The sequence below is a fragment of the Ranitomeya imitator genome, chromosome 3 (assembly GCF_032444005.1).
Source record: "Ranitomeya imitator isolate aRanImi1 chromosome 3, aRanImi1.pri, whole genome shotgun sequence".
In the NCBI taxonomy this organism is placed as follows: Eukaryota; Metazoa; Chordata; class Amphibia; order Anura; family Dendrobatidae; genus Ranitomeya; species Ranitomeya imitator.
The window spans coordinates 94,964,670-94,982,321 of NC_091284.1; the positions used below are offsets into that span (position 1 = coordinate 94,964,670).

At 45.1% G+C, this 17,652-nt stretch overlaps 1 protein-coding gene across 1 annotated transcript in view; it reads right to left on the bottom strand.

Moving 5' to 3' along the window:
* BLMH (bleomycin hydrolase) overlaps positions 1-17,652 on the bottom strand; it is a 92,144-nt gene that overhangs the window by 48,745 nt on the left and 25,747 nt on the right. Inside the window, exon 6 of the mRNA XM_069761166.1 lies at positions 12,799-12,891. Coding sequence (XP_069617267.1) covers positions 12,799-12,891 — 93 coding nt within the window. The remainder of the gene's footprint in view (positions 1-12,798; positions 12,892-17,652) is intronic.

Consider the following 17,652-nt stretch of genomic DNA (forward strand, 5'->3'; position numbering starts at 1 on the left):
TGTTAAACAATTCACTTGGCAACTTTGTGTAATGATGGAAGACGTGAAAAATAATCTACATATCCAACAAACGACACGAGCCGGTGCCAGAGGCATATCACGGGTTGTCAGCACACCGGGGGTGTAAGGCAAATTTTGTGCCTCCTAGCACAGTAAAATGCCCCTGAGTACAACTCCAAAAGAAATAATGTCACCTCCATTGAAAAAAAAAAAAGTTGATACTCACCTAATCCAATCTACTGAGTCCACTTTTTCCCTTAATAATCAACCCAATGCAGTGACGACGTGCAGCCTGTGCAGGGACGATGTGCAGCCTGTGCAGGGATGAGGTGCAGCCTGTGCAGGGATGAGGTGCAGCCTGTGTAGGGATGACATGGCGCAGCCTGTGCAGGGATGAGGTGCAGCCTGTGCAGGGATGAGGGGCAGCCTGTGCAGGGATGAGGCGCAGCCTGTGCAGGGATGAGGTGCAGCCTGTGCAGGGATGAGGTGCAGCCTGTGCAGGGATGAGGCGCAGCCTGTGCAGGGATGAGGTGCAGCCTGTGCAGGGATGAGGTGCAGCCTGTGCAGGGATGAGGCGCAGCCTGTGCAGGGATGAGGTGCAGCCTGTGCAGGGATGACGCGCAGCCTGTGCAGGGATGAGGTGCAGCCTGTGCAGGGATGAGGTGCAGCCTGTGCAGGGATGAGGTGCAGCCTGTGCAGGGATGAGGTGCAGCCTGTGTAGGGATGACATGGTGCAGCCTGTGCAGGGATGAGGTGCAGCCTGTGCAGGGATGAGGTGCAGCCTGTGCAGGGATGAGGTGCAGCCTGTGTAGGGATGACATGGTGCAGCCTGTGCAGGGATGAGGTGCAGCCTGTGCAGGGATGAGGTGCAGCCTGTGCAGGGATGAGGTGCAGCCTGTGTAGGGATGACATGGTGCAGCCTGTGCAGGGATGGGGTGCAGCCTGTGCAGGGATGAGGTGCAGCCTGTGCAGGGATGAGGTGCAGCCCGTGCAGGGATGAGGTGCAGCCTGTGCAGGGATGACATGGTGCAGCCTGTGCAGGGACGCTGACATCTTGTACAGCAGTTTATATCTCCCTGCTCCACCAAGGATACAACCATATTTGAGTCATGTTGAAATCTGGGGGATGTGCATGCGCTCAAATATTTACCACTAGCATCACTTCTTAAAAGACATAAAAGTTTTTTTGTTTTTTTTAAAAAGGGGGGGGGGGCGTGCAATTTTTGGAGTTGCAACATTTTGAAATAAGTAAGAGAAAAGACTACTTTTTTTCAGTATAGAAATTGTGTTCCCTCATCCACGTTACACCACTGGCTGGTTCTTCAGCTGCCACGAGCCTCCACGGTCAGCTTCTGCCTATATGTATACAACATTAGGATGGCCAATTTTAACAGAAACCTAATGCATTGTGGACCAGTGTAAGGCGCTTCCATCACACATCCGTGAAAAAACGGTATCGGTGCTACCAGTGTTTTCCATGCATGTGTCCATTTCTACTATTAGGGGGTCAACAGTATTTTTTATCGTATGTATAAAGAAAGAATTAGATTACAAAGCTTCTCCCATCCTTGGCAATGTTAAACACGTACAACACATGGATTGTACACTGATGCCATCCGTGGGCTGTACTTGTTTTTCACTGACCCACAGACTTGTGTTGGCCCTTGTCACCCGCGCTGCTGGAAGAAAACAATAATTTCTCCATGTTTTTTGCATGGACACACGGTCCATGTAAAAATACAGATATCACCGTAGGTTATATAATGTGCACATATTGTATCTGTGAAATAAAACGGATACCGCACGTAATTGAAACACGGGGTCTGAAGGAGACCTAAAGCTGCTGCAAATTTGGCTTGTGAAGTGTTGTACTATGGTCTTTCCTCCATGCTGGCACTACATTCACCAACAGGACACACAGGAGCTTCATAAAAAAAAAAAAAAAAACTATATATATATATATATATATATATATAAATAATAAATAAATATTTATAATGTAAAATGCTGTGTTTATTATAATATAAATATATTTATATTAATGAAAATTTGTATTTACTTATATTTTTTTTTATATTAAATATACAGCATTGTACATTATATATAACCTTTACATTATAAAATAATGGTACATACACTTTCACAAATGTCCCATTCCTTTAGGTTTCTTTCACACTTCAGTTGTTTGGCGTCAGTCAGCTCCAACATAGGGACAGATCGACGGATCCGTCACAATTGTTGAGAAAACCGTTCTAACGGATCCTTTTTTTTTGACGGATCAGTTACTTGGGGGTTGTCTGGGAAAAGTATCTACTTTTTGGAGCATGCGCAATTGAAAAAGCGAATTGGGGCGACGGATCCGCCGAAATGACGGTTGCGACGGATCCGTCGCCCATAGGCGGCCATTCTATGGAATGGCGGACGCAACGGATCCGTCGCGAACCGCCATTTCGGCGCAGACAAAAAAAAACGTTACAATGTCCGTCAACGTCTAGATGACGTCCGCCAAATTTCGACGGATCCGTCGCATGGCGGATGGAACGGACGACCATCCGCCACAATCCGTCGCTAATGCATGTCTATGGGAAAATAGCGGATCCGCAAAAATATGGCGGATCCGCTATTTGAGGAAAATGGCGGTTTCAGACTGACGCCAAAAGACTGAATTGTGAAAGAGGCCTTAGTGGAACAATCGCTGACCTGAGCCCGCCAATTCTTTAGTTTCGATGCGACTGTAAATAATCCGATTCATTAATACTAAACCCAGGAAGTGCAGAGATCTATGCCGTAGTCCTAAAGTAAAGGTAAAGATTACATAATGTGCTGCACTAAATATAACAAAATGATATTAGTGGTATTGAAAGGTGAACCCCAAATTAGTCAGCAGGAGGTAGTGTGTGTGTCTACAGTAGAAATCCTCACCCTGCATTTTTACATACAATTTAGGTTGTTTTCATATATTCAGGACGGCTTGCTGCACATTTTTCTCCAAGTTTCCCAAAAATAGGAAAAAAAAAACCCCAAAACTTGCATTGAACCTGAATCTAACAATGAGGATTATTAATAAGCCAGAAAACCTATCACCATGAGATTCTTCTCCACTTCTATTGCAATGAATCTAAATTGGCTTCTGTTGTTTTAGGAAAAACTCTCTGGAGCGGCGCTGGGTCTCTGCAATCCATTCGGTGTCCCCCTCCAATCTTTCTTTAGGCAGGAGGCAAGATTTATTGTAATAGTAATGCAGAATCCCTCTAAATACTGTTCTTTATGTCTTGCCAAAAAAAATGTGAACCATGACATCAACTTCCTTAGAAGTAGAGCAATGACCTACAAGACAGAGGAGGAACAAAGGCTGTTTCTTAAAACTTGGTAGTGAGGACATTGCTCAGTTATCCAGCATCTCGGATGTAGAAAGTCAGCTTAAAATGTTAACTTCGAAAAGGCTTTTGTTCCCAAGCATAATAATAAATGGAGTACAGCCTAAAGCGCTCAGGTCCGGCACCTATAGGCCGTCTGGAAACCAACTGTTAATGAACAAATTCAACAATCAAGAGCAGCAGAACCTATATTACTATTTCACAAAACATAAATGGAACCTTCAAACAGGAGCTGAGCCATAAATGGAACACGTACATGCAGTGTGATCAGCATGATATAACGAAGTTGAACAAAAAAGAAAAATATAGGTTTGTTGGAAAATTTTCAGTAAAACTTACACTGAAATCACTGGTGCTTACATGGATGAGTCCAGTGGGCGGTCCTAATAGTGACTGACAGCTATCTCTGCATGCACAGTCATACAGGGAAGACTGTCAGCCACTGACTAGGACCGCCCCCTGGACTTATTCATATAAAGATCAGGGATTTCAATGAATAAACGTTTTCCTTCCATCAAAAGCTGACGTCAATCTGATCGGCTCCTCCTGCCTTATAATGTCCTGCCTGCAGATCAGATACTATTTTCACCATGACAGGTTCCCTTTAAGTTTCATGATAGAAACCAAAACTATGAACATCTGTTTTAGACAAAAGCCAGATGTGTCTAGACCTAGAATGGTCCAATAAAAAAAAAAAACATTAAACTAAGGAAGATTCTTTTTTTCTTTCATCTGGACACCACGTAACACCAAAGATGAAATAATCCGCATTGTGATGGCGGCATGCCCGTCACCACAAGGTAATATGACACAAGATTGCATCTAATGGGCAACATTGGCTGCAGAGCCCTACACCAGTAAGTCCAGCTCTTATAATGAGCTGCTATAAAATGCCACCAATACCATTCATTTACTAAAATTGCTCTAGTTGCAAAAAAAAAAAATATATATATACATTTTTTTAATCTTTTTTTTCTTGAAACTAGAACAATTTTTGATTTTGGTATCCAAGCCAAATGAAGATTTTGGTCTTGGACGGTATTGGTGCGCTTTATTATTACTGTATAGTGTATATTGAAATTTAAGAACAAACATATGGATGCTCACACAGTATTAATAAATGCAGTTCAGGACAATGTATGGTCTTCTAATTTTAGTCTTGGGATAACAGGGACATAGAAGGCTACAATAGTTAATAGGTGTTAGTGACTACATGCATTCCTAATCTTTTGTTTGTGATTTCAGCTGTTTCAAAAAAGGAAAAATCCTAAAAACTGGAGTATTTTGCCATTTCTTGACATGTCTTCTGCTATACTGCCCTCTTGTGGTTGTCACAGTTCATCAAAACGTAATGGTAAAACAATTTATAAATCACATTTGTAATATACTAGATGGTGGCCCGATTCTAACGCATCGGGTATTCTAGAATATGCATGTCCTCGTAGTATATTGCCCAGCCACGTAGTATATTGCCCAGCCACGTAGTATATTGCCCAGATACGTAGTATATTGCCCAGTCAACGTAGTATATTGCCCAGCCACGTAGTATATTGCCCAGCCACGTAGTATATTGCCCAGCCACGTAGTATATTGCCCAGCTACGTAGTATATTGCCCAGCCACGTATATTGCCCAGTGACGTAGTATATTGTCCAGTCACGTAGTATATTGTCCAGTCACGTAGTATATTGCCCAGCCACGTAGTATATTGCCCAGCTACGTAGTATATTGCCCAGTCACGTAGTATATTGCCCAGCCACGTAGTATATTGTCCAGTCACGTAGTATATTGTCCAGTCACGTAGTATATTGTCCAGTCACGTAGTATATTGCCCAGCTACGTAGTATATTGCCCAGTCACGTAGTATATTGTCCAGTCACGTAGTATATTGCCCAGTGACGTAGTATATTGTCCAGTCACGTAGTATATTGTCCAGTCACGTAGTATATTGCCCAGCTACGTAGTATATTGCCCAGTCACGTAGTATATTGTCCAGCCACGTAGTATATTGCCCAGTGACGTAGTATATTGTCCAGTCACGTAGTATATTGCCCAGTCACGTAGTATATTGCCCAGCCACGTAGTATATTGCCCAGTGACGTAGTATATTGTCCAGTCACGTAGTATATTGCCCAGTCACGTAGTATATTGCCCAGCCACGTAGTATATTGCCCAGCCACGTAGTATATTGCCCAGTCACGTAGTAGATTGCCCAGTCACGTAGTATATTGCTCAGTCACGTAGTATATTGCCCAGCCACGTAGTATATTGCCCAGCCACGTAGTATATTGCCCAGTCACGTAGTATATTGCCCAGTGACGTAGTATATTGTCCAGTCACGTAGTATATTGCCCAGCCACGTAGTATATTGCTCAGTCACGTAGTATATTGCCCAGCCACGTAGTATATTGCCCAGTCACGTAGTATATTGCCCAGTCACGTAGTATATTGCTCAGTCACGTAGTATATTGCCCAGCCACGTAGTATATTGCCCAGCCACTTAGTATATTGCCCAGTCACGTAGTATATTGCTCAGTCACGTAGTATATTGCTCAGTCACGTAGTATATTGCCCAGTCATGTAGTATATTGCCCAGTCACGTAGTATATTGCTCAGTCACGTAGTATATTGCCAAGCCACGTAGTATATTGTCCAGCCACGTAGTATATTGCACAGCGACGTAGTATATTGCACAGCCACGTAGTATATTGCACAGCGACGTAGTATACAGCACAGAGCCACGTAGTATACAGCACAGAGCCACGTAGTATACAGCACAGACACGTAGTATATTGCCCAGCCACGTAGTATATTGCCCAGCTACGTATGTAACAGGTTAAAAAATAAAAAATAAACATATACTCACCTTCCGAGGGCCCCTTGTAGTCCTGTTGCCTGTGTGCGGTGCACGCGGCAGCTTCCGGTCCCAGGGTTGGTATGAGCACAGGAACTGTGATGACGTCGCAGTCACATGACCGTGACGTAATGGCAGGTTTTTCTCGCAGGACCTGTGATGACGTCGCGGTCACATGACCGTGACGTCATGGCAGGTCCTTCTCGCATACCATCCTTGCCAGCCACCGGAACCTGCCGCTTGCATGGAGCGGTCACCGGAGCGTCGCGAGGAGCGGGAAAGGCGGCGGAAGGTGAGTATATAATGATTTTTAATTATTTTTTATTATTTTTAACATTAGATCGTTTTACTATTGATGCTGCATACCGCCCCAGCTCTGCCCATTCTGTTAGAGCTTGGCGAAACTGGCGTGAAAACTTCATATTGCCCTAAAATTTTGCAACTTTTAAAAGCTATTTATGCAAGAATTGTGGTGTAAATTGCTTGGATGAATTGGGGCCAGTGTATTTTTTAGGCAAATTGAACTTGGAAAAGTATGGAATTTTGGTTGCGTGTGAAAAAACAAGAAAAAAAAAAAAAGGGTAGTGGATTGGCGGCTATCTGGAGATTTTCAAATCTATTTCCATGTGGAAATGGCATTAATAATAAAGTATAAAATCTGCAACTAAATCAGCACAAATATCTGCAATAAAATCTGCATGTAGCAAAAGCAAATTTCATGGTGGCACAAAAAAAAAAAAAAACGCGTTCAGAATTTTTTTAACCCCTTCCCGACCCATGACGCCGCGTAGGCGTCATGAAAGTCGGTGCCAATCCGACCCATGACGCCTATGTGGCGTCATGGAAAGATCGCGTCCCTGCAGATCGGGTGAAAGGGTTAACTCCCATTTCTCCCGATCTGCAGGGACAGGGGGAGTGGTAGTTTAGCCCAGGGGGGGTGGCTTCACCCCCTCGTGGCTACGATCGCTCTGATTAGCTGTTGAAAGTGAAACTGCCAATCAGAGCGATTTGTAATATTTCACCTATTATAACGGGTGAAATATTACAATCCAGCCATGGCCGATGCTGCAATATCATCGGCCATGGCTGGAAATACTAATGTGCCCCCACCCCACCGATCGCCCGCCCAGCCGTCCGATCTGTCCGGTACACTGCTCCGGCTCCCCTCATTCAGTGCTCCGCTCCCCCCCGTGCTCTTGTCCGCTCCCCCCGTGCTCCAATCACCCCCCCTGCATTCCGATCCACCCCCCCGTGCTCCGTTCCAGCCCCCCCGTGCTCCGTTCCAGCCCCCCGTGCTCCGTTCCACGCCCCCCGTGCTCCGTTCCACGCCTGCCGCGCTCCGATTCCCCCCCCCCGTGGTCCCCCCCACCCCATCACACTTACCGATCCTGCCGGGGTCCCGTCTGTCTTCTCCCTGGGCGCCGCCATCTTCCAAAATGGCGGGCGCATGCGCAGTGCGCCCGCCGAATCTGCCGGCCGGCAGATTCGTTCCAAAGTGCATTTTGATCACTGAGATAGATTATATCTCAGTGATCAAAATAAAAAAAATAATAAATGACCCCCCCCCCTTTGTCACCCCCATAGGTAGGGACAATAAAAAAATAAAGAAATTTTTTTTTCCACTAATGTTAGAATAGGGTTAGGGTTAGGGTTAGGGGTAGGGTTAGGGTTAGGGCTAGGGTTAGGGGTAGGGTTAGGGTTAGGGCTAGGGTTAGGGGTAGGGGTAGGGTTAGGGCTAGGGTTAGGGCTAGGGGTAGGGTTAGGGCTAGGGTTGGGGTTTCGGTATGTGCACACGTATTCTGGTCCTCTGCGGATTTTTCCGCTGCGGATTTGATAAATCCGCAGTGCTAAACCGCTGCGGATTTATGGCGGATTTACCGCGTTTTTTTCTGCGCATTTCACTGCGGTTTTACAATTGCGATTTTCTATTTGAGCAGTTGTAAAACCGCTGCGGAATCCGCACAAAGAAGTGACATGCTGCGGAATGTAAACCGCTGCGTTTCCGTGCAGTTTTTCCGCAGCATGTGTACAGCGATTTTTGTTTCCCATAGGTCTACATTGAACTGTAAACTCATGGGAAACTGCTGCGGATCTGCAGCGTTTTCCGCAGTGTGCACATACCTTTAGAATTAGGCTATGTGCACACGGTGCGGATTTGGCTGCGGATTCGCAGCAGTGTTCCATCAGGTTTACAGTACCATGTAAACATATGAAAAACCAAATCCGCTGTGCCCATGGTGCAGAAAATACCACGCGGAAATGCTGCGTTGTATTTTCCGCAGCATGTCAATTCTTTGTGCGGATTCCGCGGCATTTTACACCTGTTCCTCAATAGGAATCCGCAGGTGAAATCCGCACAAAAAACACTGGAAATCCGCGGAAAATCCGCAGGTAAAACGCAGTGCCTTTTACCCGCGGATTTTTCAAAAATGGTGCGGAAATATCTCACACGAATCCGCAACGTGGGCACATAGCCTTAGGGTTAGGGTTGGAATTAGGGTTGTGGTTAGGGTTGTGATTAGGGTTATGGCTACAGTTGGGATTAGGGTTAGGGGTGTGGGGGGGGGGGGTTAGTGTTGGAGGTAGAATTGAGGGGTTACCACTGTTTAGGCACATCAGGGGTCTCCAAACGCAACATGGCGCCACCATTGATTCCAGCCAATCTCGTATTCAAAAAGTCAAATGGTGCTCCCTCACTTCCGAGCCCTGACGTGTGCCCAAACAGTGGTTTACCCCCACATATGGGGTATCAGTGTACTCAGGATAAACTGCGCAACAATTACTGGGGTCCAATTTCTCCTGTTACCCTTGTGAATCTAAAAAAATGCTTGCTAAAACATCATTTTTGAGGAAAGAAAAATGATTTTTTATTTTCACGGCTCTGCGTTGTAAACGTCTGTGAAGCACTTGGGGGTTCAAAGTGCTCACCACATATCTAGATAAGTTCCTTGGGGGGTCTAGTTTCTAAAATATGGTCACTTGTGGGGGGTTTCTACTGTTTAGGCACACCAGGGGCTCTGCAAACGCAATGTGACGCCCGCAGACCATTCCATCAAAGTCTGCATTTCAAAAGTCACTACTTCCCTTCTGAGCCCCGACGTGTGCCCAAACAGTGATTTACCCCCACACATGGGATATCAGCGTACTCAGGAGAAACTGGACAACAACTATTGGGGTCTAATTTCTCCTGTAACCCTTGGGAAAATAAAAAATTGCAGGCTAAAAGATCATTTTTGAGAAAATAATTTTTTTATTTTATTTTCATGGCTCTGCGTTATAAACTTCTGTGAAGCACTTGGGGGTTCAAAGTCCTCACCACACATCTAGATTAGTTCCTTTGGGGGTCTAGTTTCCAAAATGGGGTCATTTCTGGGGGATCTCCAATGTTTAGGCACACAGGGGCTCTCCAAACGTGACATGGTGTCCGCTAATGATTGGAGCTAATTTTCCATTTAAAAAGCCAAATGGCGTGCCATCCCTTCCGAGCCCTGCCGTGCGCCCAAACAGTGGTTTACCCCCACATATGGGGTATCAGCGTACTCAGGACAAACTGGATAACAATATTTGGGGTCCAATTTCTCCTATTATCCTTGGCAAAATAGGAAATTCCAGGCTAAAAAATCATTTTTGAGGAAAGAAAAATTATTTTTTATTTTCATGGCTCTGCGTTATAAACTTCTGTGAAGCACCTGGGGGTTTAAAGTGCTCAATATGCATCTAGATAAGTTCCTTGGGGGGTCTAGTTTCCAAAATGGGGTCACTTGTGGGGGAGCTCCAATGTTTAGGCACACAGGGGCTCTCCAAACGCGACATGGTGTCCGCTAACAATTGGAGCTAATTTTCCATTCAAAAAGTCAAATGGCGCGCCTTCCCTTCCAAGCCCTGCCGAGTGCCCAAACAGTGGTTTACCCCCACATATGAGGTATCGGCGTACTCGGGAGAAATTGCCCAACAAATTTTATGATCCATTTTATCCTACTGCCCATGTGAAAATGAAAAAATTGAGGCGAAAAAAATTTTTTTGTGAAAAAAAAGTACTTTTTCATTTTTACAGATCAATTTGTGAAGCACCTGAGGGGTTAAAGTGCTCACTAGGCATCTAAATAAGTTCCTTTGGGGGTCTAGTTTGCAAAATGGGGTCACATGTGGGGGAGCGCCAATGTTTAGGCACACAGGAGCTATCCAAACGCAACATGGTGTCCGCTAACGATGGAAATAATTTTTCATTCAAAAAGTCAAATGGCGCTCCTTCCCTTCCGAGCCTTACCATGTGCCCAAACAGTGGTTTACCCCCACATGTGAGGTATTGGTGTACTCAGGAGAAATTGCCCAACATATTTTAGGATCCATTTTATCCTGTTGCCCATGTGAAAATGAAAAAATTGAGGCTAAAAGAATTTTTTTGTGAAAAAAAAGTACTTTTTCATTTTTACGGATCAATTTGTGAAGCACCTGGGGGTTCAAAGTGCTCACTATGCATCTAGATAAGTTCCTTGGGGCGTCTAGTTTCCAAAATGGGGTCACTTGTGGGGGAGCTCCAATTTTTAGGCACACGGGGGCTCTCCAAACGTGACATGGTGTCCGCTAAAGAGTGGAGCCAATTTTTGATTCAAAAAGTCAAATGGCGCTCCTTCCCTTCCAAGCCCTGCCGTGCGTCCAAACAGTGGTTTACCCCCACATATGAGGTATCAGCGTACTCAGGACAAATTGGACAACAACTTTCGTGGTTCAGTTTCTCCTTTTACCATTGGGAAAATAAAAAAATTGTTGCTAAAAGATAATTTTTGTGACTAAAAAGTTAAATGTTCATTTTTTCCTTCCATGTTGCTTCTGCTGCTGTGAAGCACCTGAAGGGTTAATAAACTTCTTGAATGTGGTTTTGAGTACCTTGAGGGGTGCAGTTTTTAGAATGGTGTCACTTTTGGGTATTTTCAGCCATATAGACCCCTCAAACTGACTTCAAATGTGAGGTGGTCCCTAAAAAAAATGGTTTTGTAAATTTCGTTGTAAAAATGACAAATCGCTGGTCAAATTTTAACCCTTATAACTTCCTAAAAAAAAAAAATTTTGTTTCCAAAATTGTGCTGATGTAAAGTAAACATGTGGGAAATGTTATTTATTAACTATTTTGTGTCACATATCTCTCTGGTTTAACAGAATAAAAATTCAAAATGTGAAAATTGCGAAATTTTCAAAATTTTCGCCAAATTTCCATTTTTATCACAAATAAACGCAGAATTTATTGACCTAAATTTACCACTAGCATGAAGCCCAATATGTCACGAAAAAACAATCTCAGAACCGCTAGGATCCGTTGAAGCGTTCCTGAGTTATTACCTCATAAAGGGACACTGGTCAGAATTGCAAAAAACGGCAAGGTCTTTAAGGTCAAAATAGGCTGGGTCATGAAGGGGTTAAGCCACCAAAATAGTGAACTAAACATGTCAGGCATCATCATAATTGTACGGACTTGAAGAATTATTTTTGATTAACGCTGTAAAAATAAACCATTTCACAGCAATTGTAGTTTTGAATGACACCATTTATTTTACTATATAAATGTACAGAAAAATGGCAAAAAAAAAAATTTCAACTGGTCCCATAAAAATCAAGGTCTCAGTGTGTTGGCGGAAAAAAATAATACAAAAAAAAAAAAGTAACTGCTCTATGAAAAAGGGAAGACGAAAGTGAAAAAAAAACAAAAGAAAATTGTCAGCATCCTTAAGGGGTTCAATAACTTAAATCACTTCAGCAAAACTAATGCAGCTACTGAAATTGGGAACGGTCCAGAATATCAAAGAATTCAGCGTGCCAGCCACACCCGAAGTGAGAAACATTCAGTCTGAGGGTATGTGCACACGTCCGGATTTTTAGCGTTTTTTTTTGCGGAATTTCGCAATAAAAACGCTATAAATCCGGTAAAAAAAAACGCTAACATTATGCATCCTATCTTTTAGAATGCATTCCGCATTTTTTGTGCAGATGTTAGCGTTTTTTTCCGCAAAAAAAACGCATTCCGCAAAAAGAACGGACATGCTCATTCTTTTTGCAGATTTTTTGCGGATTCCATAGCAAAAATGACATTCAGGAAAAAAAAGAAAAAAAACGCAAAAAATCCGCGCAAAAACCGCGCAAATTCCGCGAGAAATCCGCGCAAAAAAAAAAACGCGAATTTCTGGCAGAATTCTCAGGATTTTGTCAGGAAAAAAACCTGACGTGTGCACATACCCTGAGGGTGGAATTTACCAAGCTCGGCTTTTCTTACACCGGTTTTAGTCTGGACAGGAGTAAAATGCTACGAATATTAAATGGCAAAAGTCGATTTAATTAGTCCAGAAAAGCAAATTGACACCAGCTACAGACAGAGCAGATTTGCATAATGTTATACACCGCTTGTGTAATGGTGGGAGAGCCCCTCCCCTCATGACGCGACAACAGCAAGGTAAAAAAGGACAACATTTATCATAAAACAAAGTTGTTGTTTTTTTATGACAGAAAAATGGTGCACATCACTTAATAATTCTCACCGTAATATTAAAATCATATCCAAACATAAGATAGCACTCACCTCCTCTATCATAGTGTCCAAAGCTGCAGAGATTTCTTCCTCGGTGCAGCCGCTGGATACCATGTTCCTCAGTCTAAGACAATATTCCCTCATCTTCAATAAACAGAAATCGAAGATTGCAAATTAAGAAAAATGGCACAAAAGTGTTTTAATTTCAACTCTCACCTACACATAAATGTAAGAATGTGTCACCGCAATATGGTGCAACTCTACACAATCCGACATGCTTATTACTGACTTTCTGGACAGTGACACGGTGACCCTATTAACAGCGGGAATGTTAAAAGGAATCAGGTTTTGCCATGTAGTCTGAGAGCATGATGTAGGGGCGGATTCCAGTGATGCCTCACTTACTGGGCTGCTTGCTGTCATTTTGATACACAGTTTACTCTGTTGCAGATCTAGCAGCTCTCTTGAATGCTGAACCCTGCATAATCTTACCCACACCACTGATTGGCAGCTTTCTGTGTTCACTGTGCATAGGCAGAAAGTTGCTAATCAGTGGTGGGGGCAGAATTATTGACTAAGATGCAAGACACCTAGTCCTGTAGTGATAGTCTCCATGCTGAAAAAACACTAATTTTCTTGAAACAACACAGTCCAAAACAGGATTTTTGGTTGCTTACCGTAAAATCTTTTTCTCTGAGCCTTCATTGGGGGACACAGGAAACCATGGACACAGGAAACCATGGGTGTATGCTGCTGCCACTAGGAGGCTGACACTATGCAAATAAAAAAAGTTAGCTCCTCCTCTGCAGTGTACACCCTACCGACAGGAAGTAGGATATTCAGTTAGTGAGAAAGCAGTAGGAGAAGCAACGAGAAAGAACAATATAATAATAATAATCTTTATTTATATAGCGCCAACAAACTCCGCAGCGCTCCACAGATTAACAGTTTCAAACGCTCAAAGAGTGTTCAAAGAACTCAAACGTTAACAGTATAACAATAAACAGAGCTGTTCAACTTGGGAGCGTGCTGTGTCCCCCAATGAAGGCTCAGAGAAAAAGATTTTACGGTGAGCAACCAAAAATCCTGTTTTCTCTATCGCCTCATTGGGGGACACAGGGAACCATGGGACGTCCCAAAGCAGTCCCTGGGGCGGGAACAGCAGTCAACTCCAATCTAGGTCAGAGGAACTCACCACCGTCGCCTGTAAGGTCTTCCTACCTAAGCCGGCAAACGCTTAAGCTAGGCATCGAAGTTTCGCGAACATGTGGAGGACCGAACGTCGGTCTGTAGAGGTGCAAGGCAGAGACCTTATATGTGCACCGCCGGGAGACGCCCACTGCCCGGGTAGAGTGCGCCTTAAACCTGGAAGGAGGAGCACTGCTCTGACCTGGCAAATCTAAACATTGCTGACCGGATTTTGCGGGCATACGTTGATTAGGAAGCCGGAGGGCCTCTCTACGCCGAGCCCTTATACTGAAAAGGGGGCCTTAGCTGGATAGACCCGGTAGCGTGATGAGAGAACGCTACAAAGGACGAGTCCGAGCAGGACAAAGGGAAGGGAATCAAGAATGATGAACAGAACCATGGAGAACCTCGGCAAGGTAAGAGCAGAGCACTGAACCTGTGATCCACAGAATGTACAAAACTGCTGCCACAGACTCTGGAAGTGGTTGAGAGCCTGAAAGGAAGGTATAAAATTAAAATGGACCCACCCCTCGCAAAAATGCAGGAGTGTCCGATGTCTGAAGAAAGGGAGGACCTGGATGAAGGCTTTCATAAAATAAAGGCAAGCACACGCGGTCCCAGGAGGACTCTGTCCCTCCGAGGACCTCCTTAATAATTGGTTCACGTTGGAGACAAACTGACGGAAACCCTCGGAAGGCAAGCTGTCAGGGACTTCCTAGAGGATAAGTCCTGTCACGCCATAAGCAAGTGGTCCTTCGGAAGGGCACCATATTGCTGAATGTCCAAGTAGCACCTGCAGTGGCATCCGCGGGGACGGATACCATGCACTTCCTGCAGGATTAAATTAGTCCGCAAGGACAGAGATTTTCTCCGATCGGACTCCATGAAGGGGGCCCTGATGGAGCGGCTTAGCCCATGCGTCTATAAACCTTGCTGTCTAGGTGGAGACAAAGGCAGGGCACAATGTAGCGGCGGACACTTCAATGGCCGACTTTGCCGTGGACTATTAGTTCGTCGTTGGTATCCTTGAGGGATGCTCTCTGTGGAAGAGGAGGACTGGAAAAGCTGGAAACCGGAGGGTCCAGAGACGGAGAAGGGGTCCAGCTCGTAGTAAGTTCAGGGGAGAGGGAATATAGGAAAACCGAGAAGCTTCCCTCTTTGGAACGGCTGGACTAAGGATTTTAAGAGAAAACCCAGAAAAGACCATAAATTGAAATGACAAGAAAAAGCTTGAGAGCAGGGTACTGGGAGCCTGCTAGAAAACATGACAAGATGGGCATTGATAAGCACAATCGGACATGAGCAGTCAAGGGAGAAGAGTCCATGAAAAACTGGAGTATGTCAATTCGATGGGAAGTTGGCCCTATGAAGGAGTACATAGGCCCCGGAAAAAAACTTGACTGCCAAAAGGAAGATCCGTACCTATGACGACCTGAGTGACCCTATCCGTCCCGGACCCTCTGGAATGGGAGAGGATTGTAGTGTGTGGATCTACTTACCTAAGTATAAGACACCACACAAACGAGGATAACAATGAAAGGGATACGAATCCTGCTGAAGGAAGGAACGTATTATCCCAAAAACCCATCATTGGATCCAGGCGTGGAGCAGCCCTGTACACTGGACGATGCTTGCACAGAGTAAGATCCAATTCCTATCCGAGGTGGGAGAACCTGTTCCTGCCACAGTCGGAAATAAAATCCCGGCGCTGCTCGATGTTGAATCTAGTGTCTGTAAGAAAGAAGAGGTAAGAACTGATGCATAAATAGGAAGCTCTGTATAGAGGTAGTTCAAAGGCCCCTAGAATAGTGCCGTGAACAATCATGAGTCAAGGTATTATATGGGCTCTGACTTCGTAAGAGACAGCCAGACGTATAATACTGTAAATCATATAAGATGGAGTAACGCACTGGATAGTGCAGATAGATCTAGGACAGCACTGTAAACTTACCTACTGGATAGTTAGTGGTAGGACCGAATAACCAAACAGAGTGGAAAGGCTCCTGGGGAGCAACCCGCAATTAAGGCCCAGTGCGTGGCTGAAGGAAAACTGCAACCAGTTGGTACCTGACACCGGCGAGTCCGACCTACCTGAAAGTGGACTGGCCACTTATGCTGCCACTGAGGTCCACCCTGTGGCACTGAGATCCACCTTGTGGTACGTGCTAGATGTTCTGTTTAGCTGTTAATAGACCACAGACGTTATTGACCGTGAAATACACGGTAAAAGTTGCGGCTCTGACTCACCTGAATGCGGTTGTAACTGCTGCGGCAGTCAACCAGAAGTGATAAATACCGGGCACCTCTCTCTGAGTGGTGATTAAAGGGTAGCCTAGGCAGATGCTGCAAAAGAACCTTAGGAGAGTGATAGAGGGCGTTTCTGACATACCTGACTCTGGAGCAAAAGAGCAGGACCAGTGCAGCAATCGATCTCGGGCACGTCTAAACCACTGGAACGATGGCAGGTATTGACTTAATGTGTCTGGAAGATGATATCTAAAGCCTGGACAGTGCTGCTGCAATCGACAGGAGGAATAGGGGAGTGCACCTGACTTACCTGAATATAGTACAGAACGCCGGTACCCCTGCGGTGGTCAATCCAAGACATGACTGATCCGCTGAAGATACGACAGTTTCAAATAACGTACTGTACCTGGAAGGTGGTGCGTGTGAAACCTGGGTGTCGGATAGAGTGCTGCTGCAATCGGCTCTCGGTATCCTGCAACTATGGCAGATATAGTACTGGTGCGATCAGCTCTCGGTATCTTGCGACTATGGCAGATAGAGTACTGCTGCGATCAGCTCTCGGTATCCTGCGACTAAGGCGGATAGAGTACTGCTGCGATTGGCTCAGTATCCTGCGACTATGGCAGATAGAGTACTGCTGCATTCGGCACCCGATATCCTGCAACTATGGCAGATAGAGTACTGCTGCGATCGGCACCCGATATCCTGCAACTATGGCAGATAGAGTACTGCTGCGATCGGCTCTCGGTATCCTGTGACTAATCAGCCTGGAGAGAGCCCTGGAGAAGGGTATAGGAGAGAGTTGATTCTGTGTTGCGGTCTAGGTCGTGATACCTGACGGCATTAGGCAGAATAACAGCTTCCGTGTAGTAAGCCGCACCACGGAGTCTGTCTTGAAGTATGTCCTGCCGTGCTCATTCTCCTGAAGGTAGGACAGTAGGCTTGTCAACAGGGAGCCTAAACTCTACTCTCTGTTGTGCACCTGAGTTCAAACCTTTGCGCCTGCGATCTGTGGTCAGATTCTTTATCCACTGAGCCACAGCAGACGTTGCTGGGAAATACAGACTCTTAACCGGCTGGAAGTCAGGTCTGAACACTGCAGTCGTGAAGTGAGTAGGAGCAGCTCCCTTCTCTGCTTAGAGCAGTTTAATGGTTGCATCCGGAGGAGGCTGCAGGGAGATGGAGGGCAAGTGCCTGAGAGCAGGAGATATGGAAACATTTGATATGCCAGGGCTCTAGCATCGCTGTGTGTAGAGACATAGCCGAGCACCGCTGAAAATCAGGGCACAAGTCTGCAATAGCAGAAATCACAACAGCAGTGTGAAAACGTAGAACTCTGAGAAATATGCAACTGAAACCTTCTACGAAGTGAACGTCATATGGCAGGTCTTATAATGGTCCATCTCCCCGTGGAAGGTGAGGGGCGGACAGTGGCCCAGATGACGGCAGCGTGGGGCATACTGCCATACC